This window comes from Strongylocentrotus purpuratus, unplaced genomic scaffold (assembly GCF_000002235.5).
Source record: "Strongylocentrotus purpuratus isolate Spur 01 unplaced genomic scaffold, Spur_5.0 spur5_contig_861, whole genome shotgun sequence".
In the NCBI taxonomy this organism is placed as follows: Eukaryota; Metazoa; Echinodermata; class Echinoidea; order Camarodonta; family Strongylocentrotidae; genus Strongylocentrotus; species Strongylocentrotus purpuratus.
In genome coordinates, this window is record NW_022145570.1 from 3,682,974 (window position 1) to 3,707,299 (window position 24,326).

At 37.7% G+C, this 24,326-nt stretch overlaps 1 protein-coding gene across 1 annotated transcript in view; it reads left to right on the plus strand.

Annotated features, from left to right (window-relative positions):
• Positions 1 to 3,473: 3,473 nt before the first annotated feature.
• The window catches only part of LOC105438282 (BAI1-associated protein 3-like), a 29,729-nt gene continuing 8,876 nt past the window's right edge, over positions 3,474 to 24,326 (plus strand). Inside the window, exons 1-5 of the mRNA XM_031000115.1 lie at positions 3,474 to 3,587; positions 11,285 to 11,371; positions 12,222 to 12,329; positions 16,141 to 16,200; positions 21,847 to 21,913. Of these exons, the coding sequence (XP_030855975.1) occupies positions 3,474 to 3,587; positions 11,285 to 11,371; positions 12,222 to 12,329; positions 16,141 to 16,200; positions 21,847 to 21,913 (436 nt within the window). The remainder of the gene's footprint in view (positions 3,588 to 11,284; positions 11,372 to 12,221; positions 12,330 to 16,140; positions 16,201 to 21,846; positions 21,914 to 24,326) is intronic.

Genomic DNA, 24,326 nt, shown 5'->3' on the forward strand with positions numbered 1-24,326 from the left:
AGTTAGACGGGACTTAGACAGGACTTAGACAACTGTTTAGTTAAACAGGAGTTAGACACGACTTTAGAATACGGGCCAAAGAATATACCCTTCCGTTTCCACTGCTAATGAAAACTAGGGCAATACGGTTTTGTAAATGACCAGCTCAGATGTCTGATACTGGTAATAATAAGTATTATTAACCGTATCAGACATCTGAGCAGGGCAATTTTTAAATGTTATTGCCTTCAAGGTAAGCCAATAAAACTACAGGCGAAAAAATATTATTGACCGCTCAGAAAAGTAAATGGGATTTTGTGTGTAATTTGCCGGTCAATAGGGTTATACAGTACCGGTAAACCAATGAACAATTATTATTGCCCGATCTGAAAACTCGATGGGATCTTGTGTGTAAGTTGCCGATCAATACGGTTATACAGTAAACCAATGAACAAATATTATTGCCCGATCTGAAAAGTCAACAGTTATATATGTTTTGAGATTGAAATTAAATGGCGTACTAATCACCTCCCGGAAGTACAGGCCAGGTTTCAAAAGAAACAGTTGCACCGTTGGTTTTAGGTAAAATGTTAGCATTAATTATGGTCACATTGAGTACTTTTTGAAATGTTTTACAGAATTTTCTAATGAGGTATTTTGTGTAAACGATCAAGTCGATCATTGTGTTTGCAAAACAGCATACTACCATACTGTTATTTCAAAATTTTCCCTGAGCAATACACTCCTCTCTACTGATCATTTTACTGGTGCAAATAATCCTAATATTTCATTGGTAATGAAAAAAAGAGAAGAAACCTGTGTCATCAATATATTGAAGATTGTAGAGGTATGCGTGTGGATGGATGTCTGGTCAAATGATGTATTTGTTGCACACTTTCACCACTAAAGTTGAAAAGGATTAAACTTATTTAGTCTGGCGGGACGCTTGCCGTGAAGCATACTCTCGACAGTCACTGTTATGAATTTGTTAGGTAACTTTATTTCAAATTGCTAGCAGCATAGTGAAGGCTCGTCAATAGTTCTGCTTCTGTAATTCTGTTGAGTGTTGACACTGCAGCCTCTTCTATCGTACCATCCCTTTTGGGCAGACTGCCCTTCTGTCTTTACACAATTGAGAAATAATTGTTGTCAACCAGCATGTTACTTTAAAACAAAAATGAGAGTAATGTAACAAGAGTTTTCTATTACCTTTTAGCTTGGTGAAAGGAAATTTATGTGATTATCATATGTTTTTCCATGTTAGTGATGTCACATAATCACTAATGATTCAATGTTGTATACATACTCGCATTTTTAGTAAACATTGTGAATTGGTGATTGCATAATGTACATTAATTGATATTTTGAAAATTCATATTATCACAAGGAAGGATGACTAGGGCTGGCAGTAGGGGCAATGTTTAGGATTCTTTCAACTCTGTGGCTAAATCAGGATTCTCACCCTGTAACGACTATAAAGTAGTTTTACTAAAAGTAACGTATTCATAGTCGCTTATATTATAGTGGCAATAGAATTTTTGTTAAAGGTTCTTATATCTCTATTCTAAGTTCTTGCTCATTTTTATGTACAGTGCGTCCCAGAAAAAACGAAACCGAAAAGTATCGATGTTTTATCATAACTTAATCACAACCATAATCAATGAATGATACATATTTAGAAAGCTTAGAGTCTCCTCTTTCAGTTGATGCTACTCAAATGATGCATATTTTACGCATAAGTGATTAAAAGCAATTTGAAGGAAGGACACCAAAAAGACATTTGGCGGGCGATATCTGAATTTCGAAGAAAAATTCACATTTCTAGAAAGTTGAGTTTCTGCCCTTTCATATGACACCTCAATCAGGAAAAATGAGCCAGGAATAACAAAGTTCTGTTTGTTTAAAGTAGCCCTTACATTTTCATAATTTTAACAAACGAATTTGTTTTCACTGGGTGCCTGCCGTAGCAAAAAGCAGATTTGACAAAAGACTTACCGTAACTCCGTTTCGTTGACAATCAGTCATGCATGAAGACTCTCGTCGACGGCTGATTGTCAACGAAACGGAGTTAAGTCTTTTGTTAATTTCGTTTATTGATACGGCAGGCAGCCAGTGAAAACGAATTCGAAGCCCCCCTTCTCCATTTATCCAATATCCCTCAATTGGCCCTGTTAACATGTACATCAGAGGGAAATTAATATGGAGCTTTCATTGATTAAAGCTATTTATCCACCTGGATTAATGTGAAATATTATCTTTCATCATTTCTAAAAATGCGGTCTATTACAAGATATGTCCGGTGATCATTTACAAAAATTGTATGTGTGTATCTCTAGAGCGTTCACTTGGAATGAACACAGGAGCATGCCAGTACTGAATCAATCAGTTAATCGCTATTAAATTGAATGATGTGCATTTATCTTCAGACTTTTATTTTCTTGAATGTTCTCTCTCACAATGGGTAATATTTTGGATTATGTAGCAAGGAAATCATGTTTACTTTGTCCTGACATTTGTCCGTTTGGGTAAGATATCAATTCAATTCAATATATCCATTTGTCGCCTTGTCCCTTTAGGGTATTTAAACTATTTGATCTGCAGCAAAGATGTTTATCATTATGATGATCATGTGCATCAGATTTTCTATATTTTTTTCAGTATTTATATTTTGTAACTGTACATGCAAGTACTGTATGCAGATTTCTTTCTTTCTTTCTTTGGGTCAAATTTTTTATAGGAAAGTCATTTTTTAGTGTTTCTTATCCTTCAATGTTTAGAGTGAACAGACCATGGGATTGGTTAGAAGTTAATACAAGTAGTAAATTACTGCTAATACAAAATATTAAAAAAGAGGAAAAAACAAAACAAAACTATACCACGTCTGATTTTATTTTAGGCATGTAATACTCTTTTCACACTGGTTTTGCTTAACCCCGTACTTTGCTTAGCCCCGTACTATCCTTAACCCCGGACTATTTTTTTTTGGCTTTTCACACACGCTGTTTTTAGTCCCGTACTAGCGCCTATTCCGGAATAAGAAAAGTCACGCTGTTCTCACTGCAATTCGTTAGCCCCGGATATCGTGAATGTTATGATCTAACAGTGGGCTCCTTACTTCGCATCTGACCAGCTGCGATACGCTCCATTGCGTAGTACCGGACTATTTTTTGTTTCTGTTCTCATTCATTTGCTTGGCACCGCAATTGCGGGGTTAGCAGGAGTTAGCACCACAATTGCGGGGTTAGCCCTGCTATTTTACAGGGTTAGTTAACCCCGTACTATAGGTGGGGCTAAGACCCCCCCCCCCCGCCCCTTAACCCCACCCATAGTACGGGGTTAAGCAAAATTTTGCCAGTGTGAAAACAGTATTAAAGAATTGCAAGTGTAGGAAGGAATGATCCAATTGATATTTATACCTAAAACAGTTGCTGTATATAAAGTTGCTTTTGCTGTGTAAGTTTATTTCATGTGGGATTTGGCTTTTTGAATGTATAATGGAATGTTCCCCCTGCAGAGTCGCTGCTATGGATGGCAAGTTCTTTGAACAGTTCATTGCCTTGAGGTTTGCTGATGGAGAAGCGGGCCAAGATACATTCAAACCCATGCAGGTAAGTTACAGAGAGTTACAGTCAGACCTCTATAACAAGGTAACCCAAGGGAAATAGAAAAATAACCGGCCTTTCTATAGACAGGTTCTACAACACACATTTCTTCCTAGAAGGAGATATCATGTACATGTAGATGCCCATTACTATTAGGCCTTTAAAAAAAGATGTTGCATTGCCCTTTAGGTGCCAAAACATAGGTTGGTTTGTCGGAAATCCAATTTTTTTTTATTAAAAAAAAAAAATTCTTTTATATTTTTATCTCGCTAAAAAACAGTAATTTTTTTTTAAAGCCAGACGTAGATTTCAAGATTTTTTGGTAGGTCGCAAAGGGCAATACAACATCTTTTTTTCTTCAGGCCTTATTGATAGGGGATCTAAAAATGAGCAGGCCACTGAGACATGCTTGACTGTAACCAGCACATGTGCACAAAGTAAATGGATAAACTGACAATCACGTAGAATACCTGTGTCAGGTCGTCTGTACATATAATATGTTGACAACTGTATTTTAATGGCTAAGCAAGACACCCTCCCCCCTTCTTTCTGCTTAGGACAAATGGAGCTTAGTGGAACTTTTTAAAGTAGTTTTATTACTGTTTTCACTTTTGTCAATATGCGTTTATGAGTGGGTAAGTGGAGATTACATAATATATATAAATGTATTTCTAAGAATCATACAAACCTTGCCCACGTTTGCATGTTGTTAGTCTGGCCAAGGAATGTTCAAACCCTGTTGGATACTTGGATGAAAACAATCTTCTACAATGCCTTTTACTTTTATACTTGGCTAGTCCTCTTCAATATAATGAACCTTGAAATGATTTTCCATGAAACCCTTGCTGTGTCTGGGTTTTTCATGGTTCCAGATTTGAACAAAACATGAAGGATATAAATTGTATGTGTAGCATCTTTCCAGATCATTAGTATTAATTTTCTTTTCAGATCTAAACATTCTGCAGTTCATAAGTTTCTATTTCTTAAAAACAAAAACAGATCAGAAATCTGGTACAAAACTTACATTTTCTAAAAAATGTTAATACTTCCCTATATATTCATGATTTTTGTCTCGCCTGCGTAGCAAAAAGCGAGACATAGGCGCCGCTTTTCCGGTGACGGCGACGGGGGTTGTGGGGGCGGCCAAGTCGGTGGCCGAGGCAGCGGTGGCGGTGGCCTAGGCGGCGGCGACGGCGTCAACATCAAAAAGTTTTTTAATTTTTAGTATAATTTTGAAAGTATAAGTTCTCATTCAATGAAACTTAAACTAAAGGGTTATCAAGCATCCCCAATCCTATGAGTAGAATTTCAGGTCACTTAGTTAAGGTCAAAGGTCATTTCAGGTCAACAAACTTAGACTCTTTTTTGGCATCAACATCAAGATTTTGAATTTTTAGCATAATTTCAAAAGTGTTTGTTAAAATTCCATGAAACTTGTACTCAAGGGTTATGAAGTATCACAAATCTTATGACACAAATTCCAGGTCACAAAGTCAAGCTGAAAGGTCATTTTAAGTCAGTATGTGAGGATTAATGAATCAATTTTTGTTATTTGTTCATATTCCATGATAGTTATTAATCTTGGTTCAATTATAGTAAATAATTCTTCCGATGACTCTTGGTCAATATTCACTTCAAAATGCTGATTATATTCAGAGGATTTCATTGGGGGGGGGGGGGGGGCTGCTAATGGGCCACCCTGCCTATGAATAATGTCCCAACCTCAATTTTTCATCATATTGAATTGCGTAATGCAGGCGAGACCACCGAGAGCGTTTCCCTTGTTGTTTAAATATCTAGAAGGTTTGGTTCATGCTTGAGCATCAACAATTTGTGTGAATATATACCCCACTAATATGACTGGGATTATGAAAAACTGTCATTAAAAGATAAAGCATGCTAGCTGGAACCATTTGTTTGTAAACATGAAAAAGTGAAGAAAGACAAAAAAAGACTTTGGAGGTTGTGTCTGTTAAAAAGAAAATATCTCCAATCATTCATCACTACCTTTGCACAGGAAATCAAGTATGAATGTCAAACAGTGATTTGATCTGCTTTCAATCCCACTGTGTGCCTGTGAGAAATATGCCGCAGGTTTTCCAACCTTTTCCTGGATCATTTTCCTGCATTTTACTCTATATTTCCTCCTATACATGTATATACAATACCTCAGTTTGTATATCTTCAAAGAGCAGTAAGGCAGTAATCTCAGCTAACTGGCATTGAACAGTCCAACTCTCTCTGCATGTACATGAGGCCACATCGGGAGAAGCAAGTGAATGTTTAATAAATGCAAACACAATTCAAGAAAGAGAGAGAGATAGATGAGAACATTCATGTGGAAAATCAGGAGAGAGACACACTGTAAAGGAACAAATGAATGTAAGGCCAGTAAGGGAAACAAGAAACAAAGAACTAAGAAAGAAGGGAAACAAATATAAAAAGAGTGACAGATAAAGGAGAGAGAGGAGAGAAGAGAAGAGGAGAACAAGAAGAAGAACAAAAAAGGAGGAGGAAGAAAGAGAGAGAGAGAGAGAGAGAGAGATAAAGCCCCAGATAGGTACATTTGACACACTTTGGCCCAACATTTTAAAGTTAAATATTGGAACTCTTGTACATGTATGTACCTGTACTTCAAAACATATTTCTCTACTGGCACAATTCCAATACACCAATACAGGGGCAGAAACTGAAACCAATTAATGCTGCTGTATTGATCATACCCATCAATTGAAAGAATTCTATATCTTTTTCCTTTTTCAAAGATCATTTCCGTAAAGGAAAACACTTTAAGTGATTGCACTTGTACTCAGGAAATATAGAGGAAGCGGTTACAACTGTTTACATGGAAAGTGTTCCAATAATGGAAATAGCAATCGTTCTGCATGTACCTTTTTGTACAAATCTAAAAGAGACTATACAAAAATCGACTGTCAAATCTTTTGACCAGAAAATTGAAAAGTAAAGAAAGACATTTAAATTTCTTTTAAATTTTATTTCACCAACTGATAAAAGTGATGTTCACATCTCACATGTAAATTGTATGTTTTTTCATAAATTATGTGTATATATCTAAATTAATCCACTAGTGGCATTTAGTCTAGTCCCAGAATAAAAAGGATTAAGAAAAATTAAGAAAATGTAGCCGGGATTCTGAATTTCAAGTTCATCTAAGGTTCTCATTGGAACAATTCACATCTTTTATTTGTCCTTGTTTGCTTAAATTCTTGTGAAAGTGTAATACTGAGTGAAACTAAAATCAAAAGTGTTCACTTTGTAATGTGTACATGTTTGTATCCAGCTCTCGACACTAACATACATGTGTATAATAAACATACAAGTATAAGTTGTATGACACATAGACCCCTTAAATTGAACCATGCATGCACCTCCTGACGTTCTGAATGGTCCATGCATCGAGACCTTGGAAAAAATAAATTAGTATAGACTCTGTGGAGACCTAGTGATGTATTATGTGAAAGGTTATTTGTGATCCCCAGTATTTTCCTTCACAGTTAATGTATAATTCCAAACTTTTCACAATGAACCATGTCAATATTTGCCTTGATACCTACAGTGTACATGCACATTGTACACATAGTGCTCTTTCTCGAATCGATTTTTGTACTCCATGTGGTCTTTGTGTACATTCACAAAGGATCTTCTGCTCTATTTCAGTACAAACCATTTTGTTTGATCAGATAATTCTGTCAATACACTGCTACTCTTGATAAACACAACCCTTTCACATTAAAGTTATGCATTTATACGTATAAATATATATATGATGATAAATCACTCTTTATGAGAGATCATGCACAAACAACCAGGCCCGTCAACCCAGTGGGTTAAACGATAGGTTATAATATAGTATTAATGACTGCTTTGAGAGAAATAGTTGTTTTTATACGCTCAAGGGAAGGTTAGAATTGTGCTATTGCCTGAGGCGTGCCGAGGGCAATAGCCCAATTGTAACCTTCGCGAGAGCGTATAAAAACAACTATTTCTCGAATATTAAAGCAGTCATTAATACTTTTATATGCCGAAAAAATTATGACACCACCTTGGCCTTTCTCTAGTTTATCTGCAGGGTTGTTTTTTATGAGTGTTTCTTTGAGAGTAGACTAGATCTAGATTCTAGTCTAAGCAAGATATTTTTACAATTTTAGGGGTGGGCCGGCCCTGTGGGGAATATGGAGAAAAACCTGCGCTTTAATATGACACCTCACTTATTGAGTATCACCTTCAGGATCACGAGCAATATTAGTTTGAATCTCTGGTAATTAAAACATCGACCAATCTAGCGCTAGCTAGCATGATCGAGTGCGCAATGGCCAATGGAAATGCATAGGGATGTGTGTAATCTTTACGGGAAGGATCTGCATCTGTCCTTGTTTGTTTTATTTATTTCCGAAAATCATCATAAAAAAACAATAATACAATACAACAAAATCAAAGACTTATATAACAATGATAGAATGATAAAACGGTTGGATAGTCCATTTCAGAGCCATTAACCTAATGGCTCTGTTCTTCCATGGAGTCCAATATATATATATATAATGATACTATAATAAGCAATGATATAACAAAATAGTAAGTCGTAATTAAAAATATTAAAAAAACAACAACAACATTGTACTTGTACTTAACTTAACTAAATCAAATTAAATTAAATTAAACAAAAAACACTAACAAAAAGCATTAAAATCTATTCAAATATCCCCTACCATCCCTAATGTAACAAAATACGACCCCACCCTTATCACCCACCCTGCTAACTATTAACTTAATTAGTTTTAAAATATTCTACACATTATCTAATTTAGTCTGTTATTAAATTGGTTATGTTTATGGCAAAAGCCAATGGGATTGCGAAATTTAAATATCAAAATAATTGAAGTATTTTTGAACATGTATATTAAACAAATTTAGTGTGCCTAACTGACGAAGCTTAATAGGTAGTTCATTGTATAACACGGATCCCCGATATAAGAATGTACGTTTACACTGATTGGTTCTTGGTTTCGGAAGCATTAAATTGTTATTATATCTTAGCCCGTAACAGTTTTCGTTTAATACAAATTTATCAATCATATATTTAGGTGCTAGCTCATAAAATGTTTTAAACAGTAACGAACACATATGTCTCCGACGTCGAGATTTTAGGGTTTCTCAATTCAATGTATCGTGAATCTGCTGAATAGATATATGTTCACCAGGTTTAACCTGAAGAATAATTCTTCCTGCTCGATTCTGAAGTTTCTGAAGTTGATCAAAATGATTATTATTTGCAGTTTGCCAAACAGTATCTGCATAGTCAAAGTGAGGCATAATTACAGATGTATAAATTAGTTTCAGATTTGATTCATTAATAAAATACCTCAATCTCCTCAAGAAACCAATCATTTTCCCAATTTTTTTGTTCAATTGCTCTATATGAATATTCCACTTAAGTTCACAATCTACATTTACTCCAAGATATTTGAAACATTTTACTTGAATTAGCTTAGTGGCATTTATCTCTAAATTGAGATTATCATGCTTAGAAAGCATAAACTTTGTCCCTAAGAGCATGCATACTGTTTTACTGGAGTTCACAGAGAGTCTATTTGCATTCATCCAAGATTGTAGATGTCCTAGCTCTTCGTTTAAAACTGATTGAATCACATCTACATCTTTGTGGGAATAATACATAACCGTGTCGTCGGCATAAAAGTGCAAATTGCATTTCGTGAAAGACCTAGGCAGATCGTTTATAAAAATTAAAAATAGCAGTGGCCCCAGTATTGAGCCCTGAGGTACGCCGTAATCAAGGTATAATTCCTCTGACAATGTTTGTCCTATGGAAGTTCTAATACGTCTTTTCATTAGATAATCCTGAAACCATCTTAATGAGGTACCTTGTACTCCAATATCAGAAAGTTTTTTAATTAAAATTTGGTGATTGACAGTATCGAATGCCTTATGTAAATCGACAAAGACACACCCAGTATATTTCCCTTGATCAATTGCTTCAAGCCATTCATCAGTTACTTTTAATAAGTGAATTCCGTGACGTACAAATCACTACAATCACCAGCATCTGGTTGTCGCGTACTAGAATCTAGATCTAGAGTCTAGGCCTACTGTAAAAAAAATTATGGAAGATTTCACATACCCTTTTTGGTGTTCTTGCTGTCAGCGTGTCTCGCATTTGATCCTCATCCAGAAGTTGAAATCTTGGGAGAGTTTCTACAGCCATTTTTGCCTTGTTTGAATCGAGATATATTGCCGTACTAAAAATGCCGACCAATTCTTCGCACACGTACGGTATCCGCGATCGCTCAAACCATTTTTTAACATGTAAACCTATGGGTAACCATGGTTACTGGGATTTTAGAACTATTTTGTAGAACTATTTCCCGGTAACCATGGTAACTGGGATTTTAGAACTGTTTTTTGAACTATTACATGGGTTTGGAATTTTACCGGGAATTTGACAGGAATAGTTAAAGTTTATGAATGCATCTTCGACCAATCAGATGGCTGGATTCCTTAAGTGAGGTATATAATCAACAATATACCTGTAGTTTAAACATATTTGTGGCTTACACCCAGTAAATAAGATCGATTGATCGATATGTAATTGAAAAACAAGTCAGAAAATCTCCCAGGAAGCATTACATTTATAAAAAATATACCTGTAGTACGTACAATAACAATACTGATTACTAATAATATATGTGTTTTATAACAAGGAGCACCAGGATAGAGAGAAAGGGAAAGGAAAGAGGTGAAAATGTGAAAAGGAGAGAATAAACAGAGGTGGTATAGTACAGAACAGGATAAAAAAGAAGATTGTAACATTATGATGAGGAAGGAAAGATCCCCATACATGATACATGTACATTAATCAATAATGATATAATTAAATCGAAATACGGTAAATATTGTCAGTTTGTTACAAAATAGTTTCAAGTTTATTGATAAACATGCTGTATTCCGACCTCGGAATATCAGAAGTATAGATCGAAGAGAGAGAAAGGAAATTTGATAAATTACACTTTAAGGTATTGATCGAATTAACATGCTGGATCACGTCTTCCTTGAAATATTACATATGAACTGAACAGAACGGTCTTCAATTTTTGGTCCTAGCTGGGTACTGATTTTGAGTATTTCCTTTAGACACTATTTATTTTGTGGGGTTATAAGCCAACATGAACCAATTTCAATACACACTAGTTTGCTCTTCCACCCTGTTGCTGTTAAACATGTGTGAGGCTTGCGTATCTGTCTTGTTTTCGTTGATGTGCCTTGTCAATGTTTATTTCGAAGGGGACTGTGAGTGTTAATTCACAAGATTCACAAACCGTGAGATTATAGCCTTCTTAGAGAGTAATTGTAACACTCTGTGAAATTCTCTTTCTCCTTTTGTACATATCCCTCAAAGGCAGTGTAAATCCTTTTTAATACCGAAACTTACTGTTGAAACTTAACTTGTTTGCCTTATAAATACCACCTCTGTTCATACATGCCTTTTCCCTCAACACATTTCATGTCAGTATGCAATTGCAAACCTAATTTCCTGATACCATTTTGCCCTTCATCATTCTGTGACAAAAAATCAATACCTGCATGTACATGTACTTGCAGGTTCATTGTGTTTCTTTGTTCAAATAACATTGATCTTCTATTTATGTTTGTTTTGTTTTGTTTAGGATTCATCAGCAAACAACAACTCTGCCATTGATTTCACCCAGTGTAGGGGCATCTATAAAGACATTTCCCGTTCAACTCACAAAGAGGTTTTGTATACAGAAGGGAAACAAAATACCGGTAGTCACTTTGTATCCTTAAAAGTATTTTTTATCCTAGAAAATATTGCTCTTTATTTCTCGATCTACTTGATTTAGCAAGTAGTTGCATCCATGTAACCAAATGATGTACAACTTGATATTTATACCCACCCCCTCAAAAAAAAAAGTACAACAGTTACCCTCATACAGTACATGTATGTGAAGAAGATGATTTATTGGAGTTTGGGGATGAGGAAGTGATGGTTTTGTTTTTATGTCCATCCCATTTCCTAAGCTCCATTGTTTAATTTGAAAAAAGAAGGATGTTTATATAAAGTAGCAAACATGCTGAATTGGATAATCATTTAAAAATTATCTTATGACTCGTATCATGCAGTACAAGTCATACAGTAGTTCATATTGTATTACTTCCAAACCAATGTGAACAGGCTTAAGGTTTTTATACTGTGATACATACATGTACAGTTTGCCTGAAAAGATTTAGAAATCATGATCATTTTGAATCCATAGTGAAGCTTTCCGGGTTTTCACCTCCTTCTGTATCTGAATTATTTACTGTATACTCTACATGTATGTTGAAATAATTGTTACATACATGTATATCATTTATATATACATTGTGTTTCATATTGTACTGTTGAGAATGAAATAAATGTTAATAAAAACAAATACAAATACAATATAAGTAATTTATGGATCACTTCTATTTAAACTGCCAATGTCAATTATGTTGACATTTTTTCCCTCCAAATTTGCCAACCTAACTATTTTGAATGAATGAATGAATGAATGACTTATAAGACATTTTCTTTGAGAAGTTTCTGTATGGTCTTTGCAGGCCGAGTTCTTCTACAAATCTGCTCTCATCACAATCAACCAGAGACTTGGGGTGAACTATGAGATGAAAGACCTGCCCAATGCTCAGCTCTTTAAGTATGCACAAGAGGTGAGAAATACAGTCATACCTGCTTTAGTGACTACCTGTCTACAAAGACCACATCCCCCCCTTGAAAATGGTTTCTCATTGAAACATGTACTTAAGGAACCTGTCTACAATGGCCACTTTTTGTGTTTCCCTTGGGGGGTCGTTATAAACAGGTTTGACTCTTTATAAACAGAGTGTAACTCATAAAATCTATAAGTTGAATATCACAAGGTTGTCTTATGCACACAGGTTAATAGGCTAATTGATACTGCTAATGCTGAGGGATTTTGCAGTTTATATTAATTAGTAGTGCCTCACTATATTGTTATAGGAATGACTGGGTATAGGAGAAAGCCCCATTTACCAATTCATTTCAAGATTGGACAATGCTGTTGTAGTATTTTCCTCATTTCATCCTTTTTCATTTCTTAATGTCATTTGTTACTTTACAAACCCAATTTGGGAGGACATTGCCCTCTGACTAATGCCAGGCACTGCCCCTATATATTTATCAACAATTAAGGGCCAGCATAATGGCTTCAATGTCCCTGTACCTGGTAATCACCAGTGACTCACTCTCCCTTCCCAGAATTGGTATATATAGTACCCTCTTTGTTTTATCCTGCCTCCCAAGAAGGATGAAAACAACTTCATACTCTCTAACTTTCTTCACTACTACACTTCTCATAGTTCTTCGATGAAGTAACACGTCAATATGAGAATGTCACCTCTACTTCCACAATTTGCTTCATGCATACACAAGGAGCAAATCCATCTTCAATTCTAACCTCCTACATTTCATTTGGAGAATTCTCTTCCGTGCCTATCACCTCTTGTATGGCACATCATCTCTTTATCCTGCCGTCTTTAAAGGACTGGCAGTCTTGCAGTGGAACGCTTAAATCAGGAACTGACATGGCTCCTGATTCTCCGCTGGGAGCTGCTAGCTTCTTCGCTTCGGTAGCTCTTTTCACACACGAGCTCGATTCACTGTAGCTCGCCTGAACTTTCATCAATGAGTCCATCTCACTGCAACTCTGATGATTTCAATTCAAAGTCCGGCTCATCGATCCAGCATCGAGCGACTCACTGCTCTTCACGATCACCACTATACCGGCTTTGATGTCTACATTTCAACCTGGGCCTCCGACATCGAGCGACTCACTGCCTCGTCGTCGAGCGCCACATCTCTTCTCTTTTCTTCTCGCCCGAGCGCTACATTCATCATCATCATGAGCGTCGGCATCGACATCGCGTTCTTCTCGGCTCTTCAGCCACGTCAACGAAGTCGCGTTTCCATCATCAAGCCTCCGCACAATCATCGCGTGAGCCCCTTTCTTCGTTTCATCTCTCATCATCTTCATGGACTTTCGACGTCATTTCTACCATTGTCGTAAGCTCTATTTATTCATCGCATTTGATTTATTCATGTCCATCTCATACATGACCATTTAAACTCCGTGCAATACCCACGATCCTCATTCTGAATCATTTATTTGCTTGCATGACTACACTTTGCAAGTGTTGTGTCTGCAAATCAGTACCCAATAAAATAACGAAAAGGGAATACTTTTTATCATGTATTTTATTGCCAGTGCAACCTTGTTTCCTCGTAGTTAAATTAAAAAGAGAGTTATGTTGTGTGATCAGTGAACACGCCTTTACAATTTCCATTCACAATTCATCCACACACAAATAATTCCATACTGTATAATGATGAGAGACAATTTTCATGTATTAAATTCATTATTTACATTTGTAGAGTGGTTTGGAAACAGTCTATCTACTGGCATTTGAGTATTTTGTTGTCATCATTGGTGTGTGTGGTTGCCACCTTTTAATTCAGGATGAGGCAGACCGTACAGGAAGCCAGTTTGCAATGTCATTGTCTGGTTTCATGTTGCTTTTAAAATCATTTAGAGCATGGTGAAAATATGATATTTCGTAACGGTACATTTAGGTGTATGAATAATGGTTTAATAGTGCATTGTAACATTTGTGTGAGTCGGACTGCTTAGATTCTGTTGTGTGCAGGAAATGTCTAGTACGCCCACATGTACCTGAAAGAATTCCCTTGAGGATAACCTATGACTTACAGAGGGGCCTCTGTTGGGAGTCAGAGGGGGTCAAAACATGGAGCATGCTTGTAGATCTTTGGAAAAATGGAAGATTCTTTGTCTTTTTTAAAATGTGCACTTTTGTCTCATGTGTGTCATATGTTTTCATTTGTGTTCTTATTTGATCATGATGCTGATGATGAAGATAAAGATGCTGAATATATGATGCTAATAATAACAGTGATGATGATAATGATGTTGATGATGATGATGATGAGGATGATGATAGTGGTGATGATGATGATGAGGATGATGATAGTGGTGATGATGATGATGAGGAGGATGATAATGGTCATGATGATGATGAGGAGGATGAGGAAGACGATGATGATGATGTTAATAACAATGATGACGCTGATGATGATGATGGTGATGATGATGATAATGTTAATAACAACCAGGGGTGGCGATTTCTTTTCATGACCGGGGGGACGAAATGCGAGGGACGGGGGAGCAGTGTGGCGTATATTGAACAAAAACGTTGGGGGGGGGGGGGAGAGAAAAAAATCTGCATCCCCACTCTAACATTGTACATGTACATGCAGGCCTCGCGGAACGTTTTTCATAGAGGGGGAGGCTAAAGTATTTTATTAGGTAGAGCAAAGCGAGCATAGCAAGTGGAGTGTAAATTGGCATGTTGTCCATGAAGCTCAGGGGTTTAAGGCATTTAATAACGGTTACATGAGCATCCAGGGGCTCGTCTTAGAGCCCCTGGTGAGGTCCAGGGGGCAGACCCCCCGGAAGCTCAGGGTTTTACGCATTCAATCACGGTCAGATGAGCAAACAGGGGCCAGCCATAGGGCCCTTGGTGGGGTCCAGGGGGCAGAGCCCGCAGAAGCTCAGGGAAAAACCATGCCATTTCATCAACATTTGTAAATCACTGGTATCGAGTTAGAAATAAATCAAGTTTGAATTTTATTAGGGGGGCAACTGCCCCCAAGCCCCCCTCATCATTACGCCAAGGCGAGGGAGCAAAGTGAACAAGAGGGGTAGAGGTTACGGCAGTGACTATCCCCTCACATGTTTTTGAAGTTTTGTTGTATTAACAAATTACATACTTTAATTAGCAAAAGAATAGCATAAAAACAAGCAATATACCTTTTTCACAGTTCAGTTTTCTAGAATATTTACTGTACACTTCGAAGAATATTATGCGGGGGAGCGTAGCTCCGGAGCGAGAAGATTTTTGCATTTTTATTTGTCGAAACGCTGCACTCTAGGGCCCTCCAGAGCCTAAAAGTTTGTTGCAGTCTTTAGTCAGTATTTGCTATACACTTTTTTTTTCTTCACCTTTTCAATTTTTCAGGGGGGGGGGGACGATCCCCCCTAAAAGAATTGAGGGGGGACGTTTCCCCCCGTCCCCCCGGGATCGCCGCCCCTGATAACAACAGTGATGATGACAATGATGTTGATGATGACAGTGATGATAATGGTGATGATAATGATGAGGAAGATGATGATGATGATGATGATGATGTTATTTACAGCGATGGTGATGATGACATTGATGTTGATGATGATGAGGATGTTGATGTTGATGATGAGGATAATGAATTTGATGATGAAGGTGATGATTATAATGAAAACAGTGGTAATAAAATTGATGATTATGATGATGATAATGATTTGCAAATTATGTACCTTGGATCTTTAATTAAGGAACCATAATTCCTTTCCCGTCACCTTCTCTTTCCCCCTTTTCTTTTTTTCCACAGACCTTGAATGTAAATCCCCAAGAACATGAAGCACTATTACAGAGAGTATCAAATAGCCTGGTAAGTTAGTCATCGCTATACTTTCAAATCGATATATTTCAAATGGAAATAGATTAAGCCCTGAGAGTCCATGTACAGTTTCAGTCAATGGTGATGTATCCTGTATGTTCCCACAAAGCTACATACCGGTATGTATAAAGCTTTGTCTTGTTATAAGTTCTTTGTATTCTAAAGATGAACAAGATCACACTTTTCCTTATTTCATGTATTATTAATACAACTAGCTGAACCCGCGGAAATCCGCGGGATTCTAGAGCGCGCGGGTGGGTCAGGGGCGGATCCAACAGGCAGCGAGGGAGGGGGCCAAATTTGTGAGTAAATATCAAGCCGCAACTCGCTCTGGACGTCGACACGGAGGTGGACATCGGGCGGAGCATAGCCAATTTGATATAGAGTAGACTCTCCGGCGGCTGATGGCACGTGCACCGGTACCCCAAGGGGACGGTTTAGAAGGAGATTTCGGCTGCAGATGTCATTAAAAAACAGACACTATGAATATGACTGACAAAGAAAGCGGACAAAATAAACAGTTCCTCAGGTAGACAAAGGAACATCCCTTCACTGCTTTTATGTAAAAAGTGAATAGATAAGTTAACATTACATACTTAGATCCAACTATATTAATGGAAATGTAGTTCTAGTTTACTTAGAATAGTCTAGATTAATTATTGTGGAATCAATAGATTAATTAAAATAAAAGTAGATCTCTTCTTCTTTAACGTTAGAATTAGACTCGGAAGTTAAACTCATGAGAAGTTATGTTTCTATTAATAATCAGAGTTAACCAAATACCAAGGCCAAGGGCATTTTTTTTTGTATTCCTCTTCAGTTTCTAAATGCATACATTGTAGTCTGCAGACTGATGTAGATGCATATTAGATTTTGGTGGCAAAATTTGGCTTGCCCCGATATTTTGCCCTACCCGACCCTCATCTCTTTTTTTCGCTTTTGTCACGTTGATGATCTTATAATTACGTTATACAGTAACCCCAGGTCCCGCCCCCCCCCCCCCCCCCCCCCCCCCACTCAGTGTAGGGTACGCATATGCGTGTTCCAACCGACCCCCCCTTTTCAGCAAAAGTCCGGTGTGTAAAGTCAATACGGCTCGACCTTTTTCTTTTGTATACGAGCCTTTTTCAGCACCCCCCCCCCCTTTTCAGCAAAAGTCCGGTGTGTAAAGTCAATACGGGTCGACCTTTTTCTTTTGTTACGAAAAGGACATTTTGGCAACACGCATGCGGTCATTTCGAAACCTGAGTGGGGGGGGGGGGGCCGGGCCCCAGGTAGCTTCGCCGACCCTTGCGGCGGCAGAGCTCCTTGGAGTTAGTTATAACATGAATAGGTCTAGGTGCTGCATGAAATCTGAAATCTGTTATGTAATGTAATAAGACGATTTTACTTATTTAAATCAGCTGCAAGCGGGCGTTTGAAGCAGAAAATAAACTTGTGTTATCGAACAATTAATGAGTAGTCTAAGGTGCTTTTATTTAATCGAGAAGAGGTTCACCAAGTCGAGGTATAACTATTAGTACGTTGAACGAAAGAAGCTTTGTATATTTGATTGTTGGCGAAAGTCGCTATAGTACATGCACTATGCAATGTAGAACATGAACACACGTGCACACACGTTGAATACATACACGCGAAGATGAATAGCGCTTTTTGTGTGTCATGTTGAGCATTATCATGTACGTACCCCCGCACACACTTGTTATTAATTAGAACAATGTATGTACAGAACAGCCGAAGTCCATGCATGTATATAGAGATGGTATACGTACGTACCTACCTTTGATCGGTTGCCATTTCCATGCACTATTGAAACTTTGTTTGTTACTTTTTGCGTATATTCAATATAAATCTAATCAGGATTGTAAAAATATATTAACAACATTTTTTATTATCATATTATGTATTTGCTATAAAATCAAACACAAAATGTTTATTTCTGATTTTGGCAGACAATTCATAGATCGAGGTCGGACTGTGATGCTCAAAAGTAAAAGCGAGGTCCATGGACGTCCATGCTAGGTCGTTGCTTTTGCGTGATTGTATATCTCCGTTTTATCAAATTATTAATTGTTGACTGTATAAACAGAATAATAACACATTCGTAATTTGTTGAATATTTTTGGTTAGAATAATATCAAATTAGAATAAAAACAATTTTTTAGGGGCAATGGATTGAAACAGTTCGAGGCTCATGCATGCATGCAACAGGTCATGCATAATATTCATGAGCGTGTCACATCGTTTTTTTACGATTTCCCGGTCGATGGCGGGACAGAATGGGTAAAAAAAACCGGCCGAGTCCACGTAGAAAAGAATTCCTCGTCCCCCGGGTCAGGTCCCGTCCCCCCTCGACCCGTCGTCCGGGAGGAGATAGCTCTCCCGACGTCGAGCCCGGAGCCTCGTTAGGTGACGCAGATCGACGCGTTTCGACGCGATATGGCCAGAATAATCACAAAATAAGCTTTGATTTCATACCTCCACTCACGAAAACTATATAAAAATCCCGGCAATAATGATGGAAATAGGTCTCTAAGTTTGGACGTGGATGGGAAGACATCTGTTGCGCTGATTTTATTTATAGGCCTAGATCCAGATCTAATTGATTTCATCATGAAATAAGCTAATAAATATCAAATAAAGACTCAACTCATTTAAATTTTAAATAGTAGGTCTACATTTTAATTAAAATTAAAAAAATGGTAAAGATTACAAAATCTAAAATATATAAAACAAACACAGGGAAGAAAGAAAAAACTTGTGACGGAGGCGGGATCGAACCCGTGCGTGCAAAAAGTGCAAAAGCTGCCGGTGAATCGAACGCAACCAGCGCCTCAGACCGCTCGGCCATTTTTACTTCATGCTAAAGCATGCTAAAGCATGAAGTTCGTGACGGATAAGCAGGACGTGCGGACGCATCGACGATGTCGACGACGACCGGGACGTCGCAACGCGCTGGGACGTGGTCGAGCAGCTGGATTAAAATGCCCTCTGTCCGCGGGACCGCCCGGCGGCGCCAGGGGGCGGGCGGGAGGGGAGATTTGGGCGCTGTAAAATGGACCCCAGATACCCCCTCGACGCCTTAGCGTATTATTATATGGACTAGCAGGACCCGCGGAAATCCGCGGGATTCTAGAGGGGGGCGGGGGGTGTAAATAGATATATAGAGACTGTCTAAATTAAAACCACCAAGAACTTTATTTGCCATTCAGGCCATTAAAAAAATATACATGTTTAGCGTCCCCGCCCGCTTTTTTTAAAAATATTTTATTTTTTTATTTTTTTTATTTTTGAAAGAAAAAAACAGCGTTCCCGCCTGCTTCCTTTTTGGGGGCCGCCTCCTATTTTTTTTTTATTTATTTATTTATTTTTTTATTTATTTATTTTTTTTGAAAGAAAAAAAACATGAAAAGCACTGCTAAAATGTATTTCTGATTTTAAAAAAGAAAAAAAAAATTGTCGGCCGCCATCTTGAAAAATAGCTTGAATGTCAGGGAAAATGTACGGAGCGGCCATTTTGAAAGAAAAAAAAAAGAAAAAAAGGGCCTCCTTCCCATTTTTCGAAAAAACAGGACGCTAAACATGTTTTTTTTTTAACTTGGCCTTATATAAAAAAACAAAAACGATCCAACTATACCGGTAGTTATTCTTTAAGCCACTGGAACTGCGTAGAGTTCCGTAGTGTGGCGTACCGACTACGCAGACATTAGGCTGCGTATTAATGGGAAAATAGTCCCTGCTTAGGTTATGCGTAGGCTGGCGTACAGGTTTGCTTATGGTTGCTTACTGTGTGGAAAGCTTTTACTGCTTTGTCAATCTGGCGTAGGGTAGCGTACTGTTGCGTAGTCATGTAGCGTAGTGTTGCGTAAAAAGGCGTACTTTCTGCGTCAAGTTTCTACGCCGAAAGTACGCGAAAAAAATTAAACATGTTGAATTGTTTTCGTTCATCTTGCGTACCCCTTTCCGTCCCCCAGCATATAGTAATGTAGGTCAGCGTAGTTGGTACGCAACACTACGCAACTCTACGTATTGACCCCACGCCAAATAAAGTATTGAAAATATGCTCATCTGACCCTAATTAAACGCCTAAACCCCCCGAGCTTTCGGGGGTTTATGGCCCCTTGAAACCCGTGGACCCCACGCCTACACTCAACTCGCTTCGATCTACCTGATCCCCCTCGCCCCCCCACACTTTGAAAAATGTTTTGTGGGGTCTGCATGTAACATGTAAGATGCAGATTTTTTTTGTAATATGTAAGATGCAAAAAAAAATATTTTGCCCCCCCCCCCCCCCCCCTCTCCCCAACGATCTTATGGCACTTCGGCTTGCCCGCTGTTGTGTTCACGTTGTAGGCCTACTTCAATGAATGGATAGACATAAATAGTCGCATGGATGGATACATAATATAGCGTATAGTTGTCGAATATTGGCATGTTTGGCCCTTCATAGTCTCTTCGACTCTGAATAGCTCACTCACTCACTCAGTCGAGCAGCCAGCGCAGCTAGAGTGCACTGCACTACACACTGTATGCGTACGGCAGAGCTCTTGAAACTGAACGATGTTTTCCTAAGATTTTCTTGTGAAAACTTTCCTTTAATAAATGATAATCAAAACTGAGTAAACATGGCCAGAATAATCACAAAATAAGCTTTGATTTCATACCTCCACTCACGAAAACTATATAAAAATCCCGGCAATAATGATGGAAATAGGTCTCTAAGTTTGGACGTGGATGGGAAGACATCTGTTGCGCTGATCATGAAATAAGCTAATAAATATCAAATAAAGACTCGACTCATTTAAATTTTAAATATGAGGTCTACATTTTAATTAAAATTAAAAAAATGGTAAAGATTACAACATCTAAAATATACAAAACAAACACGGGGAAGAAAAAAAAAACTTGCGACGGAGGCGGGATCGAACCCGTGCGTGCAAAAAGTGCAAGAGCTGCCGGCGAATCGAACGCAACCGGCGCCTCAGACCGCTCGTCCACTTCCGCTTCATGCTAAAGCATGAAGTTCGCGACGGATAAGTAGGACGTGCGGACGCATCGACGACGTCGACGACGACCGGGACGTCGCACCGGGCCGGGACGTGGCCCAGTCGGTAGATTGAAACGCCGTCCGTCCGCAGGACCGCCCGGCGGCGCCCGGGGGCGGGCGGGAGGGGAGATTTGGGCGCTGTAAAATGGACCCCGGATACCCCCCTCGACGCCTTAGCGTATTATACTATGGATAGTGGATAGTGATAGTGATAACGTTAATACAATGTCTTGTCATCTAACCAGTGTTATCTTGTTTACATTCAGTGATTTGTCTTTTCTGAAAGTGCCCAATAAGAGCATTTAGACCTAATGCATATTACTAGGAATCTAAAAAAGCTGTTGAATATAGTTAAAAGCTTTTACAATCATGTCAATATAGCTGTTCATATTATGTTGCAAAATTGTGTAGATTTGATATTTAATTGAGCATTGATTTCCAATTAGTACTTGAACATCAATATATCTCTTTCCCCTCTCATTCCCTCCCCCTCTCTCTCTCCCCCTCTCTCATTCCTGTCTATTTCTGTGTTTAACTTTGTTTTACTAATACTCTATCTCTGTCTATCTTTCTTTTTGATCATTTGACAGCCCCCTCCTCTTATCATGGTTGTTGATGTAATATCAGCTAAAGGTTTGCTGGCAAAAGATTCAAATGGTAAGAAATAATTCAGTTCTAGGAACAATATTATAAGAAAAGATTATTATACATTTTAGACCTATTTAGTTAATGTTGTAAGAGTGACATGTTTCAAAATGGCATACCACACAACCTAATTGTCAGTTCTGGAATAAGAGTTCCAATACGAAGAATGTTTTGATGATTTTAATTTGCACCCTATAGTGCCTGATGTGTACTAATATTTGGTGAGACATGCATATTGATAAATTGTTATGTGGATGTCACTTTGATAGATTTGAAAATTTAGTTAAGATAATTGAGAACAAACAAATCAACACTTTAGTGTTTCCAATCCTATTTTGTACATTGTAGAGGATAAGTAGTGTCCTTTGTTGAGTAAACACCAAGTCTCGCCCTATCCAAATAGTATGATTTCCCTTTGATAAATGTGTGAGTGCATACAGTTGTACAGTGTGATAATTAATGTGCGTGGGCATGAAATGAATTGATATGATGGAATGGAGTAATAACTATTTTATGATGAACTTTGTTTACTTTTATCCCTGGCTGTAAGGCAATATGGGTGTTGTGTTTGCAGTGCACTCCTAAGCATGGTACGGGAAGGCGTTTTTATTTTATGCGTTAATTGCAAATTGGCTCTAGCATCCTATTGCTGCTCTGTTGTTAGGCAGAAATGTCACGGTCTCGATGTGCTAAACAGAGAGAAGGTGAAGGGGTATGGAAAAGAGAGAGAGGGAGAGAGAGAGAGGGACAGGGAGGAGAACAAGAGGAAGTGATAGAGGGATGGTAAGAATGAATGAAGAGAGTGAGAGAGAGAAAATGAAAAAGAGAAAATGAAAGAGAGAAAATAAAAGAGAGAGAGAGAGAGGGAGAAAAAGGAAAAAAAGGGGGGGGGGGGGGGCCGGGGTCAGAAGGAAAAACAGATAGAATGAGAAAAAAGTGGATTGTTATTGATATTATAGCAACTAACATTTTGACCCTCTTTGATACCTTTTTGGTCTAAAGGTATCACTTAACTTTTAGACCTGAATTTGGCATACATGTACAACTATGTACATGCTTCCTTTTCAAAATGGCACTCTATACCTCATACATTGATATATGAATATCACACTTTTTATGATTTTATTTGTTATTTTAAAATGTGTATTTCAAATAGATAATGGCTTTTATCTCATTCTTTTATCTTATTAACACTAAGAGTGTGTGTGCAAATACTGTGCATACTTAACCTTTGTAATAACCAAATTTGATCTCCTGCTGATGTTAATTGTGGGACTACTGTGTATGAGTACATATAATTTAGAAGTTCTCTGTAGGTTCCCTAGTTTGTGAGGAATCATGATTGAAACCTGTTCAGTATGGCTTCCATGTGGTGCTAATAAAAGCCTTCAATCCTGAATGTATGAGTTATATTGCACAAATTAATAGTAACATTGAATCTTACCGCTGTTGTTTATTTTGTGAAAATAACTTGATGTACATATCTTGAGAAAAACTAAGAAAGTATAGTCTTTTGAAGAAAAAAATCGCAAGCAATGATAAGGTGATGGCCTAAAGAAAATTAACTCTAATTAAAATCTAATTAAACTGATAAGACTGACATGCAAATGGGAATGATGACTGTCAACCCAAAGAATACACATTAAACCATAATTCTGGCGAGTAATGACAAAGCGAGCTGAGAATCGACCTTTGGTATCCTTGTGTTTGCATTTCATCTCTTCTTTGACATGTGCATGCAAGCGTCTTGTCTGATGTTTGTTTATTATTACGGTCATGTCTGTGTGCGTACTTGTAGCCAGATCTTTTGGACAGCTTAATTTAGTCTTCAATTCAATTCAATTCAATTCAATGAACGTTGACTGGCAGTCTTAGAGACTGAATTGTACATATGGTTTTACAGTGCAAGTAAAATATAATATTCACACAAATTGAAGAAAAAAAATGTTAAAGGTACATGTAAATACAAAGTTTTGGTATGGGGTCATAAATTTGGTTCAATGAAATGAACATATTGAAAGCATATGCGATCTTACATTATTCAGTGATCGTTGTCGCGGTTGAAATCGAGTCTAAATTAAGTTATACAATTTTAAATAATAAACTCTTTATGTTGTATACATGTAGCTCCCTCTCAAGGTCAAGATATTAATTAAGCTATTAAACAATGTTTCTTGACTAAAATCGACTGATTAGCTATTCCCCTTTGGAAATTATATATCACAAACTACATATTCTGAGATTTTCATGGTCGCAGCTACCATTGTACGGCCGTAGGTGCTATTTGAAATTTAGAAGTTAGATGTATGTCACATTTTCTTGGCTTTAATGACCTTTGACCCATCGATCCCTAGTGATTATTTATAGAGATTCTAGTCCAATGATATGACAGCTCAGATTGGTTCAGTTTTAGAGATGGATTCTT